Below are 23399 nucleotides of genomic sequence, written 5' to 3' on the forward strand. Positions count from 1 at the left end.
AACAACGCCAAAGCCAGATATTGCAATCAGGGTGAAGTCAGATCGATTTTCTTCATTATCGCAGCAAAATGAACCCACGTATCCGATGACAGGATAACGTCGAGGACCGACGGTATTTTTAACCTTTTCTTTCTTACAGAAAGAAAGAAGGAAAGAAAATAAAAATCACAACTATTTTTTATTAATTCATTCTTTTTTTTTTGTGCCTCCGCGGCATCCGCGGAAGACCAATGCATGCATGGCTCACACCATGACATCATATTGAGCAAAGATTTATACTATTATATAAGTTATGATAAGGTCATCAAAGTTGACTGGTGCAACGCATACTAATTGGACCTATTCCAGAAACGAACAATATTCAACTATCAAACGGGGCTTGTTTTGAAAAAACTGACTGGTCGATATAGATAAGTGAAATTTCTTTTTTTTTTTCATAAAATATACTTTTAATTACATACAATTTATTTTTATAAAACATTAAAAAATTACATGTTTTTTTTTTACAAAAATTATAATTATAAATAATAAAGAAATTTCAGCTCGTCGCCGCTTGGAAGGGTTCCAAGAAGGCTGGCAGCATTACCCCTCTGAACCGCTATGGCAATCCTCTGTGCAAAGTAACTGCCCGCCCTTGGATCGCCCCTTACCTCACGGAGACGCGCTGAAATCTCAAATTTCTTGTACACATTTATATTTAGAAAATGGTAATCCCTTCTGACATGATAGAGAGCAAATACTATTTTAATTTTTGTTTCGGCATTTCTTCTTGTAGTGTTCTATATACGGATGCCACACTAACTGGGAGCGTAATAACTGGTTTGGTTAGATTTTACTGGCATTTATAGACGTGCTCAACGGATACACAAAAAAGGACGCACTTTTATAAAGTGCCTTTTATAAAGTGTTTTACAAACATTCTCAGCTTTGGTCGATCCGAAATGCTAGTAGTTTGTAACCTTGGTAAATATTATATAATTTAGAATATGTGAAATGTCCTCTAATATATTACCTTTATCAGTTCCAATATCAGATTGAATACCATTGCATTACGTTTGCATATTCTCGGCGTGAAATATGATGCATTTTGAAGGTTCATCGCTAGCTCGGGGGAGTACTGACGAAAATCTCAAAGGGCAAAGACTTGAAGCTTTTTGAATATTACATATGCTCGAAATAAGTTTTATTTATTCCGCATTGCATTTTTAAAACCACTTTCTGAAATGGCTCAGATTTTTGAACATCTGCATCGGTGACCCGTACCGGCTTGCCGTGTTTTTGACTACCATCTGGCAATCTGTATGCTCGTTTGCCCACATACTACAAAAAAATACCTTAGATTTGAATGGTTTTTATATATAATCACAATTAAATCATTTATTCTAAAATTAGACCTTAAAAGGCACTTTTTCACGTCACATTCCAAATTAATTATTTATTTACCAAAGCAACAAACTACTAGCGATGCAAGTCTAGGTTTATCATCCCAGCTGGATGCACTGGAACATTCCAAGTTAGGCTTTCTGCACGGTTTGCGCTCAAGTTTATTTGAAACAAAAGCTTTTGAATTTAACTTCATCATAAAATTCTTCGGACGCTCACTCTCAGCTATAATATTAAATGTTAAAATAGATATTTTTCATTGTGCACAGCTTCAGTTCAACATAAATACCTAACTTTGTTTGAATTTGAAGATTTACGTGTAAATTAGGTAGTATTTAATTAACTCCTATTGATTTTGTTATATATTTTTTAAAGGGAAGACCATTATTTATTTTATTTTAACAGGAATACCAACAGCTACATTTATATAAACAAATAGACATAAAACTAGATAGCAAAGGAGCCAATTAAAGGTCCTCACCAATAAAAAACTAAACACGTTAAAAAAAAGTTAAAAAGTTGAACACTAGAACACATAACTATTATAATAGATATGACATAAGTCGTATACAGAATAGTTATATATTGGATCAGAAATATTATGAACAATACACATAAGTATGTACTAGAAGTATATAAAATCAAAATACTTATATTCAACTAATATATTATATATAATATATACATATGATTAGAATAAATATTTAAAAATACCATTTACTGAAGAAAGAAGAACAGCAAACACGTCAATAGTTGGAAATTATGTCTTAAAATTTAAAAAGACTTCATTCCATACAAAAATTTATTTAAATGGTAAAATTTTTAAATCGTCATTTCAATGTGTGCTCAAAATAATCTTGTCCGTGCAGTAAACCGTTGAGAAGTTCCCATTTCTGGAGCTGTGTCTAGATGCACCATCAGGTCATGCTTCACATATTAATGCATTGTCATCCAAACTAAACGGATGTACTAAATTTCAGCTCAATCGGTTGAAGATATCTGCTTTAAAAGTTAAATATCGAGTGTGTTATTGCTAACACTGGTGTCAGATTTTATTCAAATCGCCTAAAGGCATCTGACATGACTTTTACGACAGCTTACCGCCATCTAGTGCCAGGGACATAGTTAACTAAAAGCTTGTAAAAATAAATTTAATGGTACGAATTTTCGATGTGTTTATGTCTTGAACTGAATCGCATTAAGGTGACACATCGCGATTTTATGTTAATTTTCAATTGATTTTTTCACGTATAATATCATATTATGTAGTATGAATTTAATATTTTAGGATATGAAAGTAATATATTAAATTACACTATGCGTAAGATGGAAACACGATTGGAATAAAAATTCTTGATCAAATTAATTAAGGAACATTGCCTTGAATTTCGATTTGGTCGAGCCGAGATGATGGTAAGCACTCAAGCTAGGCATTTTAATTTCCGAGATTAATTGTAAAAGTGCAACCCGTCCCATCTTGCTAATCTATCTATCTAATTAGGTTCGTTAGCGAGTCCATCTGTCTGAGGAAATGCGAACACTAATGTTAAAAATTACAAGCTCAGTTATAATAATCTAAGCTTCAAATAAATATGGTATCCTAAATTACTAAATGTGATTTTCGTTAAAGCAAAAAATTAATGTCACAATTTTCGAAAAATCAGAATATCATCTCACAGAAAAAATAAATAATTTATAAGTTCTCTGCAATGTCATTCTCCGCATCTGTCTGTTTCTAAGCTGTTTTCTTTTGAACCAAGCAACGAATTTTGTAGCAGTTTTCAATGTTATTTATAAAATTAAAATTTATTTGCGAAGGTTTATTACATTCATAAATAAACCCATTCGAAACCGGCCCCGTAAAGTTGTAACAGTAATGCTAGTAAAATTAACTGAATGCCTAATTAGAATTTTTTGTCTGTCCGTCTGTATCTTTACTCGCACATCACGCAAAAACTGCTGGTTGCAATTTGATGCGGCTTTCACAGTTTAATATCATATGATCCAACTTAAAATATGGTTTCATTGAACGTTGCTTAAAACGCGAGATATTGTCAAAAATATGTTACGAGTAAAAAACGCGGGCGAAGCCGCGGACAAAATGTAGTTTTTAATAAAATAATAAATAAATATAAATATATTAGGACAAATTACACAGATTGAGCTAGCCCCAAAGTAAGTTCGAGACTTGTGTTATGGGATACTAACTCAACGATACTATATTTTATAACAAATGCATATATAGATAAACACCCAAGACCCGGGCCAACCAGAAAAGATCATTTCCCATCATGACCCGACCGGGGATCGAACCCGGGACCTCTCGGTTCAGGGGCAAGCACTTTACCACTGCGCCGCCGAGGGCGTCAAATGAAGAATATATTCCGCTACACTGAGTTTATCATTAGGTCCCATAGAATGTCAGAAATCTATTGGTGAATCACTTCACATAGTATACAGATATCGAGTCTAATCAGAATGAGACATTGCATTGTAGTGGAATATCAAAGAAACTCACATGCATAAAAACATGGACCTTGAATACATAATCCTCTACTTTTTGGGCAGTGGCGTGAAAATATTTCGCCCTAATCATTCCTCAATGTTATCAGCAATAATCTCGGGCCCTGAAAATTGTCTGTCACATCATTGGACGCATAAAATTTTACTTCCGTCGAATCAGCCCGCGCCTCGGGAGCAAATGTTCGGTGCAATAACGTTAGAGCAGAAAAATAAGAGAGACTAAGCTCCGACTAGGTAGCAAGGGAGACTAAGCTCCGAAGACTTTGAGAAATTGGTATTTATCTAATAATTCGCTACCCTCTTTAAATTTTTTCTTTTTTAAGTATTAATTTTGTTATATGTTATTGTTTGTTCTGCAAATGTGTTAGTTGTTTGTAATATAAATGATAAAGTCTTCCTTTTAGCGATATTAGTCATATCAATTATTTATCCAAACTTCTTCATTTGAAAAACCGAGCGATTATAGAACTTTTAAAGCTTTCACCTGCAGCTTCGACCGGTTATTTTAGATTACAGCCGGTACGGATATTATATTCATACAAACTTTGTAGGGGATATGTTTGATGTTGATGCCTTTAACTATACGCAAATCAGATTTTATCAAAATCGGTCCAACTTTTTAGCCATGAAAGCGGAACAGACAGAAAGACAGACAGATTTTCGCATTTGTAATATTAATATGGAAGTCGTATGGACCACGTCGGGCATTGTAATGGGCAAGACGGAAATAGAACAAATAGTTATGAGAGGTTTTCTGTGATAAAGTTGGGGGATGATACATTAGGTGATCTTTAAATAACTTATAATATACCTTCATACCACCTAACAGCAAATTTACTTCATTTATTAGATACATACAGTTGTCTCTGGTCAGTCTCTACTCCCATGCCGCACAATCTACGTGGGCATTATACGAAATTGCTTAGAATTCAGTACAGTGGTCGCATCGGGCAATTTTACCTGGGATTTGCAGCGTCGTATGTGGAATATACGCAACTGCGTTCGTAAGGAGAGTTCAGATCTGAATAATAAAAAGCAATGGTAGTGATAATAGAGGCTTTATATACAACTAGTTGCAGTTGCATGTAATAAGTATATATTTTTTTTAAAACTTTAATAAATAAATAAATAAATATATTAGGACAAATCACACAGATTGAGTTAGCCCCAAAGTAAGTTCGAGACTTGTGTTATGGGATACTAACTCAACGATACTATATTTTATAATAAATACATATATAGATAAACATCCAAGACCCGGGCCAATCAGAAAAAGATCATTTTCCATCATGACCCGACCGGGGTTCGAACCCGGGACCTCTCGGTTCAGTGGTAAGAATCTTACCACTGCGCCACCGAGGTCGTCAACTTTAGACGCGCTAAGAACTTAGCGCTTTTTATAAGTTATCTACTCGAAGTTTACCATATTGAATTAACCTAGTAAAAGGCGTAAAAGCTCTGACGCTCTACGGCTGAGGAAGTAGCCGGGAAAACGCGTGAGAGAGAGTCAAATACCTTCTATATGAAGTAGGTAGTGAAAACGCTTCGGATGTGAACGTTACACTATCAAATCGATTGTTTTAATTAAGGGTTAACCACTGAACATATTTTGATGAAATTTGTAGATAGAGTAATCCTTTGAATAGCATACAGTGTGGAAATCTGCAACGGATTTAATCCTACTTCCTGGGCTTTGCGGCTAACTCAATCTGTGTGATTTTTCCATATATATTTATTTATTGATACATCGCGTAGCCTAGCCGCAGTCTTGGCTCAACTAGTACGCTAGATAATAGCCTTGGGTACTTTAATATCCCTTTATTAGTGTAAGAGCACGCTACTATATTAGATTTAGATCAGAACGATGCCTGTCTGTGCACATGCAAAGTGGATGGCTTTAATAACAGGTGCAGTGTTTCATCGGCGTTTCGTTTGGCTTGGTGTTGCTAGGAAAATATTATGCGTGGTCTTGCTATTTATGATGATGAAGATCAGTCGACGTGTAGGAGAAAATAGGAGAGCGGACACTGGCTCCGACGCTCTATTGCGGCGTAAGCAACCGAGAAATTATTATATATTTTATTACTAGCTTTACCGAGGGGCTTTGCTGTTCGCCCGTGAGAATATCGAGATAAAAAGTATCCTATGTGTCATTCCAGGTTATATTCTACCCGTGTACCAAATTTCATAACAATCCGTCCAAACTTACATATAGTGGTAAACTCTTGCATTTATTTGTAATATTAAGTTTGGATTAAGATTTATAAACATTATATAGGAAGTGTAAATTTGTACAGTATTGAGATAGTAGAACTGACAGAACAGGATTTAATATATATATGTATGTGTGTATAGAACAGGATTTAATATGTATATGAATTTACATTAATTTCCAGTCTACATGCAATAAATTCTGGGTCCATAAATTTTCCATCCATTATGTAAAATGCGTACGGACTTTGTTAACGTTATTATCTCACTGATAATATCGTAATTTCGTGTTATATTCAATTAAAGGGCTTCGACTATAATAGATGAATTATGAAATGTATTCATACATTTTCATAATATATATATGTAACTGTAAAAATAGGTACAATAGGTAGACAAAATAGGTTTAAAGATTTATTTAGTCTCAAAAAAGACAAAAGATAACTTGAATGAGAACAGACTTGAAAAAAAAAATAGATGTCGCAAATCGCATTGTTCGCATAATGACAATGTACTGAAATAACACACACAATGGCTATATTAATATATTTAATAATTTATTGTACAAATCACACAGATTGAGCTAGCACCAAAGTAAGTTCGAGACTTGTGTTATGGGATACCAACTCAATGATACTATATTTTATAGCAAATACATAATATACATTATATTGTCAATGTATATACATCTACAGTTAACTAGATGCTTATGCATCCTTCCTTACATATTATATAGCTCTACTACGTCCGTCTGTCTGTTCGCGATAACTTCTACAACTACTGCACGGATTTTCATGCGGTTTTCACCAATAGATATAAATTCCTGAGGAAGGTTAAGGGGTATAATTTATTATGTTTTTACCCGAGCGAAGCCGGGAACGGCCGCTGGTATTTTATATTGTGCATCAATTTCTATGCAAGTTAGTAATTGTTTGTCAAAAGCATTATCTAATAGCCTTTGTCAGTCAACGTTTGAGTCATATAGAAAATGTTATGTATGTGCAAATTATGTATAGGTTTAGCCGGCTAGACCAGGTGTAGCCCGCTTACGTCTGGCTAGATAGGTTTATATTTGTGAACATTCTTTTTTAGTTATTTTTTTGACAAATACTATTTAATTTGTACCTGAATATGAGTGCATACGATATCGGGATACACAGATAGGTAAAATGTATTTAATTAAAATGCTACGGCTCACCCTTGCTCTTGATCTTGTGCCCTGTTGGTAGTCAGAACCATAGCCTCGACCCTGCAAATAAAATTATATAAGTATAGCTTAATTATAATAAGTTTAAAAAAACATTATTTACACAAACATATAGGTATCATCGTCAAAGAAATTATGTCGAAAGTCTGTATACCATCGGATATAATATAGATGTATAACAGTTTCAAAGTCTAATGGAAATAGACATTTAAATATAATCCTTTATGCCCACTGAATCTGACTTTAATTAAGATTACTAATTAACTTCTCACGGTTCGTTTGTGAAACTTAGTAATAGTTTCTTGGCAAGTTGGTGTTTCAGAAGATTATCTGCAAATAGCGATAGTTTTGACAGCAAATAAATCATTCACGTTTCATATTTAAGGGTGCGCCAGTCAGCTTTGACGATATCTATAACCTGCACAGAAAAATAGTGAAGTGTGCCATTTTATGTAAACATCAGCGATGCGCAGCAGTTACAGTTAACCTCAAACTTGACTAGATATATAAATACTCTCTTGTCCACGCCAGTTTCTGGCGTCATTCGCGGCTGTGATGCTCCCAAGTCCGGGGTCCTTGTGAAAAATAATTGAAAATTCGGTGATTGAAAATGCGATTTCAAATCGACCGTTTACCCGATATCAATCCTTTTTGGGAATATTATTGTTGCATTTTAGGTATTAAAGGTTTATGTGCCTTGATCGCCTTGTACAAGATCCACAGAGTTTGAATAATGGTCTTGGATTTTATTAAAATTTATCTTGTGTTTTAGACAAGAAAGCGTAATATACTATTGTAACTAAATCAAATCATCTATTTAGAAATTAGACCTTTACAGGCACTTTTTCACGTCAAATTTTATGTTATATAATAAACTCTCAAAAAGATACAAACTAGCAAGCAAAAGGTAATAAAAAAAAAACAAATTAAAAAAAAAACCATTTAACAATCCAAAAATAAGAGCTTTCTTTGTTCATTGCTAATTTAACGGCCCAGTTAATACATAACTACTTGCGGTTAAATAGGCGATCAACAAGTTAGTTATAGAGCCGTTAGAGTTAACTGCCTCGGTGACGTTATTTGCAAGTAAATAGCTTAACAAGGCTGCATGCTTTATGTTGCGTGTATCCGGTTTGTTTAACTGCTTATCTTATTGTTACAAAATAATCTTATTCGATTATTAGTTAGTAATATAGCTTCAAATTCATTTGTTGTTAAATTTTATTCAAGTCATCTAAAGGCTTTTGAGAATTTTTTTTTTTTTTTTAATTTTTATTTTTATGCAACCGCTGTTATTATTATTTTTTTACAAAAATAAGTCATTTTTGACACAAGCTTTTGTCAGAGAGATCTTGTAGCATTCAATGTGTGACAAAAATTACATTCATGCAGTAAACCGTTGAGGAGTTACACAGTCTGGAGTCGTTCCTGGGTGCACCATCAGCATATACGTGTCATATTAATGCTTTGTCATCCAAGCTAAACATGAGTACAAAATTTCAGCTCAATCGGTTGAATATATCTGCTTCAAACTTGAGTTGCAAGATTTCACTCGAGACATAACGATATACGTTACATTGCAAGTTAAGTAAAAATTTTGAAACTGTCCTTCATATTTTTAAATTACAAAAAGGAAAAATTGGATCGGTTTAAGTATGTCTCATAATATACGGGAATGGTATCGAACCTTTAATAAATTATTGTAGTAATTATTGTACAACACAACACTAACTTTAACACTGGGTGGGTTTAAATTTTTTTCTCCCGAATTATCTACAGCTAACAAAATTTGCTGATTGACAAGTGAAATATGAAACGGTACTTAGCATAGTTAATTTTTTAACCGGTATTCTCTACCGAAGCGTATACGATCGAATATCAAAAGTTTATTTTGTTGTCAAATTCGACAGACAGCTGGTTTGAAATAAAAACGACCACTAAACGTACGTATCCAGTAGTCCAGTAGACATGAATCCATTGGCCTCCCTGTAGACACAGTGATTACTGACAGACAAACAGTCGCAGCGATTCGTTTGCCTTCGCCTAATTCTGTTTACATTAGCGCCGGATCGCTAATGCGAGATTTTTTCGATGGTCCAAGATTGAGGAGAGCGCGTTGTTTTTGTCTTGTTTTCAAATCTGTGGTTTCGAACCGCGGACACTCGTTTAGACATAAAATATACATTATACTATAGCAGCTATGCGTCCACGACTGTGTCTAAGTCAGATTTTTGTCAGAGTTTTAAGGAATATTTATTTTTAGGAATATTAGGAAATTGTTAAATTTTCTTGGCATTAGTAGTAATGGAGTGGTTTGCCATTGCCTTCTCCATTTCACACGCAAGTTAATGATCAACCAGTGTGCAGGTTTCCTCACGATGTTTTTTTTCATCGGAAGCATGTAATGCTCGATGAAAACTACTATACATGAGTCAGATTGGTATACAAACTCATGTGGCACGAGCAGGATTCGAACCTGGGACCATTCGATCGACAGGTGGGCGTCTTAAGCATTACACCACCACCAATAATATGACATAGAGAGTACTGTAAGCGCCGAAAATCATCATATAACTTGCCACTTAAGTATTAAAAAGAAACTCAACTCTCTAAATAAAATTTAGTAACGCATAGGTTGATTACTTAGTAACAGAAAGTCGCTTGGCAGGCCTACGAAGACTTACTAAACTACAGTAATTAAGACTTACTAAACTAAACTAAAGTATTTAACAAAAAGGACTTGGAGGGCTAGGTAAGGTACCTTTGAGAAATAATAGGGTGAAATATTTGATAATGTTACAAGGCTTCAAACTACTACGCCCCCGTAAGTTTATGACAAAGAACACACGCCAACACTCCAGTGAGAAATAAATTGCGTCTCCCGAGACTATTCCCGAATTTGGATTCGTTCGAATAAAGTCACGTTTTTTTTTTTAATCCTAGAAACTTTGATAAAAAATCGTCTGCATTGAACGTGCGGCCTCTTTATTTCTGTACAGAAATCTAATATTTCTTGTATGCATTCCCCTATTCTCAGTGATTCTTAAAACTTCGAGAAAAATTGTCGCAGATCAGGCAAGAGGCATTGTCGTGGTCCATCTTTGGTCCTATTTATAAGTCCCTTGGTAATCAGAATTGTTATTTTCGTGGGCCGGGTCGTGAGGTTCCCTCTATTATGGTTGAGCTACGCGATGGCTGTCCCATGCGTCAACTCGTGAACGGTTGCTGCCGTGATGAGGGAACTGGTCATCTCGTTTCTCATTTATTTTCATGTAAGTTAATTGTGTTTCACATCGATATATATATATATATATATATATATATTATAATCAGCACTCGGATCACAATCATAACCTGTTTTGATATACCTTTTGACTATGTACATTATGTACTTTTATATATTATTAGAAAGAAAAAAAAACATTGTAAGAAACAATAATGGTAAGACGATCTGGCATGATAGGGACCAACACTGTTCAAATGAGTTTCTTTCGGCATTTCTTCTCAGCAGTGGTCGTTCCGAAATGCCAGTAGTTTGTAGCTTGTGAGAAACAACTATAAATATAAAGATTGACGAGAAAAAGTGCCTGTGAAGGTCTAATTTCTGAATAAATGATTTGAATTTTTAAAGCCAATGATAATATAATATTTTCTCATCTTTCCAGTCAGCGCAATATCCACGCCGCATGACCCCAGCGAAGCCGGGACGGGCGGTTAGTTAATCAAGGAAAAATTTGAATATCAAAATTGTTACATTTAGGCAAAATCTAGTCCTTATATAAAAAGAAGAATAAAACGCCTCTAACAAATTAAAAACCACAAATTTCAAACTTTTCCCAAACAAAACTAAAGCAGCATCAAACTATGCAAAGCAAAATAGTTGTTCCAGATAGTTAGCGATACCCTATCCGGCCCTTTCACAGGCTTTGCCACATCAAACCAACTTCTCATATATACTTATACATTGAAATCAGAATAATAAAATAATAGAAATGACAGCTAATAAAGTTTTATGATAATTGGGCCGTTAACAAAAAAAAAGTATAATTTAAAATTCCATATTTTTTTTTAGCTTAGATTGAAATACATCTTTTGTTGATGTCCAAAATTTACTTGAAACTAAGCGTGCGTTGCATAAATAGCGTACTTTGCGTCGTTTTGTGCAGATTAAAGTTGATCGGTGCAACCCAGCCTAAGTCGCCTGTCGACTGTCAATGCAAAGGTGAAGACAAAGTGGCGTTAACAAATAACAATTATTATATTATTAAAAGACGTAATTATTATCAAAAAGAAAAAGTAGAAAGCAATTACAGAATTGAAATATATTTTATTGTATAAAACCCATCTTAAACAATCGATCGGATCTTAAATAATCGAACAAAAAGTGCCCATTGGCCTTCATTTACCAATCGCAATCGATCTGCCGAAAATTTTAAAACAATACCCTCAATTCTTAATAAATTCCATTGGACTATATTTCTTTTGAAATCAGTTTCATGTCTACAGAATTTTTGATATACTATTATTATAAAGAGGTAAGAAGCGTTTGTGAGTTTGTATGTTTGAGGCGGGTATTCTACGTAATTACTGAAACGATTTCAAAAATTATTTCACCATTAGAAAGTTACTACATTATCCAAGATAGCTATAGGCTATATTTTATCTCAAAATTCCCACGGGACCGAAGCCCCGGGCAACATTCAGTAATAACATAAAGACAGATTTAATGGAAATTCGATCCGACTTGATTGTCTGTGTGTGAAGCGTAATTTTATCTCGGGCTTCTACAAAATAACATTTTTATTGCCCCTTCTGTATTTTTGTATTTTTATTTCGGTGTATTCAAATAAGTATTTCGTTTTGCACGAGTGAGCGATTTGTCAAAAGCACAGACGCGAGTGTGGAGCTTTTGAAGTATTGTGATAGCTTTTTGGGTCGCACAAAGTAAACTATTATGGAATGTATTCCCAATCCTAGGTGGTTATTACATTTTCGAATAGGTTGCGCCAGTCAACTTTGACGCTAACTGTAACCGCCAACGTTTAATCAAGGTTAACGTTATAGTCCAATGGTGCAACACACCCTTAGAGTTGTTGTGGTCATGTGGTGAGAATAATTGATCCATTGATCCTATTTTTGAAACCAATCGTGCAACTAAACTAAATTCGAAACGAAAAACGAAGTTCGAATATATCTCATCGCTGTGTCTTGTATGGACAACGTATTTTGTTAGAATTTCTTATCATTTAGTAGGGTAATTTTCACAGAGCTCAATTCATTTTAATAGGCAACCCAGATATAATAAAATAAATATGTTTTAAAACGAACTGCCAACCTTACTTACCTTGTAAAAGATTCATTTCTCCCAGCAAAAACTAAGTCTCTCATCTAAGAATTCCTGATCGTTCTTTCATTCTCTGCTATTTTACATACCGATGGCTCTCATACTTACATATTGTAAAACAAAGTCCTCTGTCGCCTCTGTCTGTCTGTTCGCTATAAACACAAAAACTACTACGCGGATATTCATACGGTTTTCACAAATAGATAGTGTGATTTCTTAGGAAGGTTCAGAGAAGCCGGGGCGGGCCGCTAATATAAAATAAATCATTTAATTTTAGAGATCTTGATATCACGACCCTCTTTGGGAATGCTGTCAGGGATAAGAATCCCTGCAGCATCGTACGATATCCGCGAGAGGACAAGTTGTGATGCTATTCTTGTGATGAAAAAATATTTTATTTCTACAATAACACAATACATGAGTATGTATTGGGAGGTGGACTGGAGCCTAAACTAGGTTAAACCTGTATTTCAGGCCTCCAGAACACCCACCCGCAGTAAGAGAAGTACAGTATTTTGTTGTATTAGATATGTTTTTAACTAAACTTATGTTCTATGTAGGTACATGACATGTAGAATTAAATTTAATTAACGTGGAATGAAAGCTATACTTGCTTAGTTTTAAACAGTAATCAAAGATTCCGTGGACTTTGGAAAAATATCCTAATATAATTTGGCGTTAATATTATTATATATAAAAGAAGGTCTAAAGAAGGCAGTGTTATGTGTCAAGGTATTGCATAATCTTCTTCTTCTAAAATACATACAAAACATACCTACATACAAAAATTAACGGATAGTTCCGTTACCCTGTAAAAGGTAAATTAATATAATCCATACACTCAGGTATCGAAACAGCAGTTTGAGCGAACTTCAAACAAGTTTTCACTTAAGTTAAATTGGGTCTGAAATATTTAGTGTGGTGAACCGTGACGGAGGCATGTGGCTGTTTTTGGCTTCAAAGAATCCGCCATTTTGATTATATCGGGCGTAAGCGAAACGGTTTTTTTTTTTGTTCCTTTTATATTTTAAATGACGGATTAATCTTTTTATTTTAGAATTTGTTCATATTTATTATTGCTAGCTTTAGCCAGTGGTTTCCCACGGGAACATTAAATTTTCCGTGACGAAGAGAGTACCCTATGTTCTTCTCCGTACTTCCAAAACTACACGTGAGCAAAATTTCAAGAAGATTGGTTGATCAGATAAAGCCTGAAGGTACCTCTTCAGGTACTACTACAAATGAACTGTTACACAAACTTACTTTCGCATTTATGATATTAGTTAAGATTTATTCGTCAAGCAAGTGTTACAATTACTTGTGTTCGCCAAGTTATTGAGTCAACTCTGTAGAAGCAATTTAAAGTTGTAGAAACTGGATTAAACTGGATTGAACCATTCCATAAAATGTTTTATCGATTGTCTTAGTGACTATGTACATCGTTCAACTAAAAAATGGTGAAAAAATATTTTTTTAATAAACTAAATAATTATATCACGGCTAGCACTATTTGATCTCACCACACCACATGTGTCAAAGCAAAAAAAAATTTTTTTTCATTTGAATACCTAATTGTTTTGCCTGTAAAAACAAAAAACAATGAAAAACAAATCTATGGTAGAAAATAAAAATACTTTAATGAGAGAGTTAATGAGGACGGCGCAAAATAAAAATAAAAATGTTTAGTGCCAGCTTTGTTGTTTTTTTTTATTTTTCTTCAAATAACAACTCTTAATTAGGGCTTGTTTTAGTACGTTTTAATGGTAGCTGTGCCCCGCGGTTTTGCTGTTATGGGAAATTCGATATTACATGACGTATTAAGTTTTGCTTATTATGACGTAAAACGACATATTCCAGAAATATATGATTAAAGTATGTATGTACAAGTGCAACAAAGGGACCTCCTTTTAGCCTAATTTACTTTGTTTTAAATGTGGCAAAATTAACTTAGGTTAGATTAGGTTATGCTTCAAATATTTATGGGCAAATATCGTTATGCTCAAAAATCGTTATGCCATACTACATTATGCTATATTACATTAATTTGAAACCGAAAATAACACTTTAAATCATCTCTAAAATGATAAACGAACTACATTCAACGGAAACTATATTCAAACTTTCAAAATATTGTGTTTTAAATATTTCAAATAATTATTGTTTATATCTGAAACGTAATTGTTGATACCTCAGTAAATTGAGTTGTTTTAATAAAGTATTGTGCTTAACGAAAATAACTGGAACAGTTTTTTAAAGGTTTTAATATTGAAAATGAAATTTATTACCCACTTTGCACCATGACACACAATATAGTGAATTTCTCTGTATCTTATTGGTGTGACAAAATGGTGGGGCAGAGTCTTTTCATACATGTAGGTAGGATCATCAGAACCTAATCTTATCAAGGACCACAAAATCAACCTTCACATTTGATTTGACTTTGAGAAAGGGAAACTGATAAAAATAGACAAAGAAAGAGAACCAATGCACAGGATAAATAAATGACTAGTAGTAGTGCGAACCGATGTTCCAAATATGCCTGTATTCAGTACTGGCATTTGAAGTCACGGACTTCACACGTTGAACACACAGACACGGTGTTTGCTAAATTATAATAAGTGGACTAAAAGAAAGACATCTATAAAGAGACAAATATAGAGCGTAAGAGAGAAATAATTGGAAATTCAGCTCAACAATGAGACAGATAGGAAGAGATAAAAACGAAACACCGTGAGAAAAAGTGGGTAAGCAGAGAGAAAAGGAAAAAGATGAAACACGTGATAGAAAGTGGACAGGAGACCATGGTGTCCGATGCCTAACAGCTGAGATATCCTGGAATATGCTCAGGCAACAGATAGAACTGAAATTCACTCACCTTCGGTGTGTTGACCTCCCTGGTGGAGATGCCCATCTTCTCGTGGTGTCTGAGTTGCACAGGGTATATGATCTGGTAGTAGTGCGCGCCGATGTTGCGCACCAGCTCTTGGTTCTGCCTGTATTCGCGCAGCAGACGCTCCACTTCACCTGTGGAAGACGTGAAAAAATTGTTTAAAGAGCCACGAAAGAGATAACGGACGAATTCGACAGAACCAGCTATTTTTTTTTAATAATTATGTCACAACTGGGCAAAGGTATCCCACATATTTTTCCATTCTTCTCGGTTCAGAGCAAAGTGCATTTGAAAAATTTGTTGAGGTCATCGCGGCTTCTGTTACATACGTATATAGATATCATGGAATCCATGTGGTTAATTTGCATGTACTATGTGTCCAAGTGACGGATATAGGAAGGTCTAAGACAAAATTGTAGGATGACTTAATAAGATTCGACAAAAGATTACCTTCTATTAGAGTTATATATTTATCATTTTCAATAAATATTGATGCGCTTTGAGATTACACGTTTTAATAGTGGAAATACAAATCAGAAACCCATTCACAAACCACAAATACATTTCCGATAGCCGGCTGAAATCCCAGTGTTTTCTATATAAATGTTAATCCGGGTGATACGTTCAAACGGTGGACCTAAATGAGTTTCCATCTAGCCTATTGTACTTTTAAGGGCCTCGTAAAGAACTTTACTGCGATCTCTTATAACCTGCAGTTGCAATTTTATCTCTTTGTAACTGGCGATTTATTTTTGCGATTTTCTTTCAGTTATGAGCTGAGTTGTGACTTTTACTTGTCTTTGCAATGTCGTGTCGTGAATATTACAAAGTAACTGTGTCTCGAAACCGGTTAATATATGTCATTCTCGCGTGCTTCGGGTTACATTCGGAGCGATGAAGCCCTGAAACCTGGTATCAGCGTAATAAAGAAACCAAAATCAAAATGTTATATATTCAGTTGCCTGCATGACGTATCATCTACCAAAGTACTTAGGTACAAAAATAACAGGGTTTTTGGCTTTTTACAAATTTTGAACTCACTAGAGTGAGTACAATTATTACCTATTCTAGATGGACCTAGTAGTGATTTTTTTTTCTATATATGTAGGTATATCATGTGTTAGCTTGCTTCAAATTCAAATCATTTATTCAGAAATTAGACTTCATTTTTTCACGTCAATTTTTATATTAAATAGTTATTTCTCACAAGCTACAAAATACTGGAATTTCGGAACGACCACTGCTGAAAAGAAATGCCTTAATTATACATCACAGATTATTTCCATTGACAGCTGTCAACTGTCAGTTTGTTGATGATTCCTTGTGCTGACATACCTCATTACCTCTATTTAAAAAGTTACTAGGCCATTGTTGAAAAACAATTATGATATTTTAATGGAAAGCTGTAAGTAAATGTCTCTATTAGGTGATGTAAATATATGTTATTTAGTGACCAAATGGTTTTTATTTCCAATGAAAATCTAACATTTTGACTAGATGCTAATTGCCAGATCTTTTTCTCAATAATATAAAATTCGTTACAGGTGACTGGTCATGATGCAGTAACCAAGTTTACCAATTTATCGTCATTCAGTGTCAGTCTTCATTAAAATGTCCCCAGTAGTGCTGGGGCATTGTCCCACCCATGTATGGGCCACAACCCACCACATAAAAAAATCATGCAAGTCCAATTAGAATTTCTCCATTCTCAATCCCGTCCAATTGAAGCTTTTCTATAACAATACAGCGGCCAAAGCGATCATTTAACTGGTCCAGTTGATACCCGTCTTTCAATTTGTTTAACGAATCGACTTGGCACCGAATAGCAATTTAAACGGACCACTCTATTCGGATATATATTCGAACTTTGAATACGTAATGTTTCATTTTTATTTTTATTTTTAACGACACGTCTGGAACGGGTTTTAATGTATCTCGTTATCGGAGCAATTCGAATTTGGAATGCAAATCGATTCCCGATTGTTACAATCGAGATGTTGAAATGAAAGGGCGTCCTTTGGGACGCAATTAACAACAAATATATATTTTTAGTTTCATTGGGTGAATCAATAACACATTACAACAATGACACAGTAGCAGGTTCGAGCGTAAGAATTAACGTGGAAAATAAAATCTCACCAAGAAAAGACACAAGGAAACGCGTTGTGTGTAAAATAGCTCATAATGTAATCTTATCTTATGACGCTATAAAGTTTATGTGACTGAGCACCGCGGTCAGGCAACCACGGGTGTAAGGGGCGTATCAAATCGGAATCGATAGATTTTATCCCTGTTTATTTGCAGTGCTAGCTTTCATGTAGATTTTCGTAGATTTTGTAAGTTTAATCATACTTTTGGATCACTATTGGTTCCCCTAATTTTGGAACACAATCTTTTTGCTTAAAATTTTTTCGTATATTTTTATTATTATTAATTTATTATAGCCAATCAAAAAAATGTATATTTATATATATTTTTGATTGCCCTAACATTTTACCGCCTTTCAATGAATTCCCAAATTAGTCAGAAGTCCAAATAATTTATTACTTCTAACTCTCACTAAACAATTAAGTACAAAAGTATAACGCCTAATCTTTATTGTGCAATAATCTTTATTTACCTACCATCTTGCAGTAAGTATAGGCTCTTCCCAACCTAACCTAACTTTTTGGACACATATCCAAACCTAACCATCTTAACTTTTGTTGGCATAGTTTGAAGCTCCGCTCGCTTCGCTCACTCCGCTTGGTGTGTTCACAATACTAACCTAACCTAACCGACACAGCTAGGTTTGTTATCTATGTGTTTCGTCAAAAACGGTTGACGAAGTGAAATTAGAAACAATAATTTTAAACGAATTAAAGGGCACTCCATACTTTTCTAGTTTTTCATGCTGGTATAGGAGTGAAAGACTTTTGACGTCAATTTGAGATAAACGAAAGGCGCGCGGGTTAAAGTTAACATTAAATTTTAACCTATTCGACCTCTTACAATCTGTACACCCTGGTCGGGTTTTTTATATACGTTTGTTTTTTAATACCTATTATGTAAACTGTCATATATGCCTTCTCTGTCATAATACAATACATAAATAGTGCTCTCGCGCTCTCACAGTGTGTAATTTATAATTTATAAATTTCATATAACATATACTTTTAGTTTTAAGTAAATTTTGGATATAATCCTAATTTGAATGACGACTTCGGTAGCGCAGTGGTAAAGTTCTTGCCACTGAACTGAGAGGTCCCGGGTTCGATCCCCGGTCGGGTCATGATGGATAATGAACTTTTTCTGATTGACCCGGGTCTTGGATGTTTATCTATATATGTATTTGTTATAAAATATAGTATCGTTGAATTAGTATCCCATAACACAAGTCTCGAACTTACTTTGCTAGCTGCTTGGCTAGCTCAACCTGTGTGATTTGTCCTAATATATTTATTTATTTACATATTTATATTAAGTTATAAGATGCTTGTCTAACAGAGCACTTTCCAATCTCGGTCCCAATTAACACAAAATTAATAAATAACTACCACTCGAAAAGTTGGCAACACTCGAAACTTATTAATTTACCCATTTATTGTAATTAATTATTAATTTGATTGACAGCTGTCAACTTCATTAGCTTAATGCTGTAACTTGGATATTACATTCTGAGGGACCAACTTCTAGTAATGTCGTACATATATACACGCGTCGATACACGTAAATAAAGTTTAGTCAGCACAACATGAACATCTATTTGTTCGTCGCAAATTCGCCGCTATTACAATAGCATAAGGTTACATACAGTATATCATTTTCTGTCATCAGTATTTTCTGGGAGCTACGTTTCTTATATTACTGGAATAGTGTCATGTATTTATCCTTAAGGGTTAAACAGAGTCTAAACGTGAGACTTGACAAGGTTTTGAAAGAAAGTTTGTTAATTGATGGGATCCATATTAATAAATGGTACTTGTAGGTAGCAGGTAAAGATTCAGATTCAGATTTTATTGCAAGCCACAAATTATATAGGTTGGTTACATGCATAAGTAAGCAAGTGGCTTGCAATAAAATCTGAATCTATTCCAGTAATATAAAAAACGTAGCTCCCAGAAAGTCATTTTCATATCACAATCTTATAATGACTTCGAAAACATCCCTCATCAAAATAACAGCACAATAACAGGTCATCAGAAACGGAACTCTCCGGGCGTAAGCAAAGCCGGGTTGCAATTTGGGACACGCAGAGTGGGACGGAGCATTGTGCGACAGAGATGCAAATCTGGTATTGTGCCACCGAATTGGAGCGGAGTCAGGGCTGGCAGGAGTTGCTATTTGATTAAAGTGCTTGGAGGTTTTAAATTATACGATTTGGTTATTTAGAAAGAAAATTTATAGTGTTTTGTATAATTTTCTTTTGATTTTACATCAAATTGTTGTAACTTAAATTATTATATATAGTTAGTAAGATCTATTTACCAAAACGTAATGTCAAATGTCTGGACATGCCACTTCTGAAATGATGGGTTGATGTCGTTAAGGATGATATGCGTGCCAATGATAGGCTAGGGATGCCGACGACCGTGCGAATTGGAGACGAAAAAGTAGGAAAGCGGTCCCTGGGCTCCGACGCTCAACGGCTGGAGAGGAGGCAACCGGAAACGATCAGATGAGAGAGATGGATGTTTTAATAAATTTGTTTTTCGAATTCTCGCTATCACGCAACCCTACTCCGCCACAAAGCTCCGGTAAGCCAGCATCTTGTAATTCGCGTCTATTAAACGAGTAATTAAATTTCTAGCCCATTAATATGCGTGTAACACTTGTAAACTATTTAGCATCATATTAACACTAGCCTCTTCATAGTCGCATTCCTCATGACGACCTCGGTGGCGCAGTGGCAAAGTGCTTGCCTCTGAACCGAGAGGTCCCAGGTTCGATCCCCGGTCGGGTCATGATGGAAAATGATCTTTTTCTGATTGGCCCGGGTCTTGGATGTTTATCTATATATGTATATGTTATAAAATATAGTATCGTTGAGTTAGTATCCCATGACACAAGTCTAGAACTTACTTTGGGGCTAGCTCAATCTGTATGATTTGTCCTAAAATATTTATTATTTATTATGGCTGAGGGTCGTGGTTATTACGTGGAATGAAACACACACAACAACTTCATTGGCATTATTAATGGAGTGGTTTGCCATTGCCTTCTCCATTTCACACGCAAGTTAATAAGAATCAACCAGTGTGCAGGTTTCCTCACGATGTTTTCCTTCACCGGACAACACTAGCCTATTCCAAGACAATACCTACATATTTTGTGTAGTAATCGATGCTTGAATGTGACAATTATAAAATTAAAATGGCCTAAATGGTGATCATGCCGGACTGCTACCGTGGAGGTCCCGAGTTCGATCTCCGGTCAGTTCATGATGGATGGAATTATCTTTTTCAGATTACATAATATACATAACGTATAAAAAATATATTATCGTTGAGTTAGTATTTAACACATGGCTTCAACTTTCTTTGGGGCTAACTCAATATTTATAAAAAAAAACTCATACGCATATGTAGCAATCTCATACATGTCAGTATATTTATTGAAAAAGTAAAACTATAGGAACTTACTACTTAAATTATACAGGGTGATTTATTATACATTGTCATTATATTATCTACATGCTCTGTCGATGGTACTGTACAACTTTTCAATAAAAAATCAGCTGATCCATACATTTTCCACAATTTAAGTATTTAACTTTATATATAACAGCTGATTTTTTTTCGCCATTTCGGTGTTACTCCCATACTAAAAGTTGTTCCGAATCATGGACTGTGTATGTTGAGAAAATATTTTTTCAACGTCAGCAGCAATAAATAAAAAATGTTCGTGCTTTAGTCCCTTAATATAATCTATGTAATTATATAACAACCTAGCTATTTCAAAGTTAACATTCATAAAATTAATTTATAAAATCGATATCAGTAAATATTTAATTTTCACTTTGCCTTTTTTTGGGCGGTAATAAATATTTGACGAAGTTAATTTCATGTTTAATATTCGCCCCTCTTGAGCTTCGTTTCTATGTATTTTGTATTCGATTTTAGTATCAACGGATAGCGAAGGCAATCGATCCAAACACTCGTGTCACATTTTTCTTTCAATTATCAAAATATATAACTGTTACCTATTCACGTTCTATCTACTCAACCAATCTTCTTGAAATTTCGCATACATGAAGTTTGAGGTATGGAGAAGGACATAGTACCCTTTCATCCTGGAAAAATAAATGTTCCACTTGAAAAATTACGCGTGCTAGCATTATATATATAATTGCTAAAACCTCCTCAAACTAATACAAACCAGAAAAAGCTTTTTCGAAAAAATTAAATTCACGTGAGCATTGAAGCAAGCGACAAGTTAAGAACAATATAAAAGTATTCAGTATGCAACCGACAGAATAGAGAATAATACCTAATGAACTGTGAATGATAAATTTTCGCTTTTGTGAATTGCTCGCGATGTGGGAAAATTCTCGGAAGGAATTACTCTGATTGATTTACGTGAATGGTTTATTGTTAATTCGTAATAAATAACACACAATGAATTTGTTAGTCATTATTAATTCAATACGTGATAAAATTATAATAGGATCACTTCATTGCCACCCGTGGATATAGTACGAGGCACCTAAGTATATAAAACCCCTTCTTTTGTTGGATAACAACAGCATACTCAAAGAGGGCTGGCTTCAAGGCATCTAGTCATAATATCAGTAACGGATTTTGTAAAATTTTCAGGTTTATTTTTTACGTGAACACCACACCTCCGGTCATCAGGAACACATTAAGACAAAACAGTCACAGAGAAGTACATTTATTTATACAAAGCGAACGCTGGGCTCCGCCGTACTGCAGCTGCTGAAGTAACAGGAAAATCTCTGAGCGTTTTCCCGGTCAGCTGTACATTCTAATCATTTACAATCAATCAAGAAATTGCCACTGCAAAGATCAAATAGCCAAACTCGATAAAGCGGGTCAAGTATAAAGTTTGAGATTAGTTTCTAATCCAGGCGGCGGCTTACAGCGGGAGCTGGCACCGACACCATTTGTAAATATGTGCGTACGCGCTGATATCTTAGTCGTTAGAGGAGATAAAGTTCTGGGAGAGAATGCCTTTCAGCATTATCCTCTCGGGCGTCCCAAGACATAGCGAGAAACTGCGACGCGTTACGATTTAAGTCTGCCGTTTACTTTTAAGTTGTTCAATATTTTTACTCCTTTAAATTTATTAATTAACTAGAAAAAGGATATCCGCCTTTATACTGTATAAAATTAATAAATAAATATATTAGGACAAATCACACAGATTGAGCTAGCACCAATGTAAGTTCGAGACTTGTGTTATGGGATACTAACTCAACGATACTATATTTTATAACAAATACATATATAGATAAACATCCAAGTCTCGGGCCAATCAGAAAAAGATCATTTTCCATCATGACCTGACCGGGGCTCGAACCCGGGACCTCCGCAGGGGCCACCGAGGTCGTCAATTATTTTATTTATTTATTTGTCTTTTTAATTATGCAATGGATAATTTACAAACAGATATATCAAAACAAATGCACACATCCTCATTACTGTACTGTTACCACTTAATTACCACTGCGAAATCGAAGAAAATTGTCAAAAAGTACATTATTTCAGTATTGGATTTATACTAGCCTTAAGTACTTAAGAGGATAGACAATAAGGAGCAGACGAGAGGCGGCCATTTGTGAAATCATTTTTGTGAAAGAATTTTGTTTTTTCATTTGTGAAGCCGGATCTTTAAAATTTTAA

At 34.6% G+C, this 23399-nt stretch overlaps 1 protein-coding gene across 14 annotated transcripts in view; it reads right to left on the reverse strand.

The window, feature by feature from the left end:
- The window catches only part of mmd (mind-meld), a 486484-nt gene that overhangs the window by 183395 nt on the left and 279690 nt on the right, over positions 1-23399 (reverse strand). For all 14 annotated transcript variants that reach the window (XM_053770021.2, XM_053770023.2, XM_053770013.2 and 11 more), the window contains 2 exons: positions 15544-15692; positions 7316-7366 (listed from right to left, as the gene is read on the reverse strand). In XM_053770021.2, the coding sequence (XP_053625996.1) occupies positions 7316-7366; positions 15544-15692 (200 nt within the window). The remainder of the gene's footprint in view (positions 1-7315; positions 7367-15543; positions 15693-23399) is intronic.

This window comes from Plodia interpunctella, chromosome 3, assembly GCF_027563975.2.
Source record: "Plodia interpunctella isolate USDA-ARS_2022_Savannah chromosome 3, ilPloInte3.2, whole genome shotgun sequence".
Lineage (NCBI taxonomy): Eukaryota > Metazoa > Arthropoda > Insecta > Lepidoptera > Pyralidae > Plodia > Plodia interpunctella.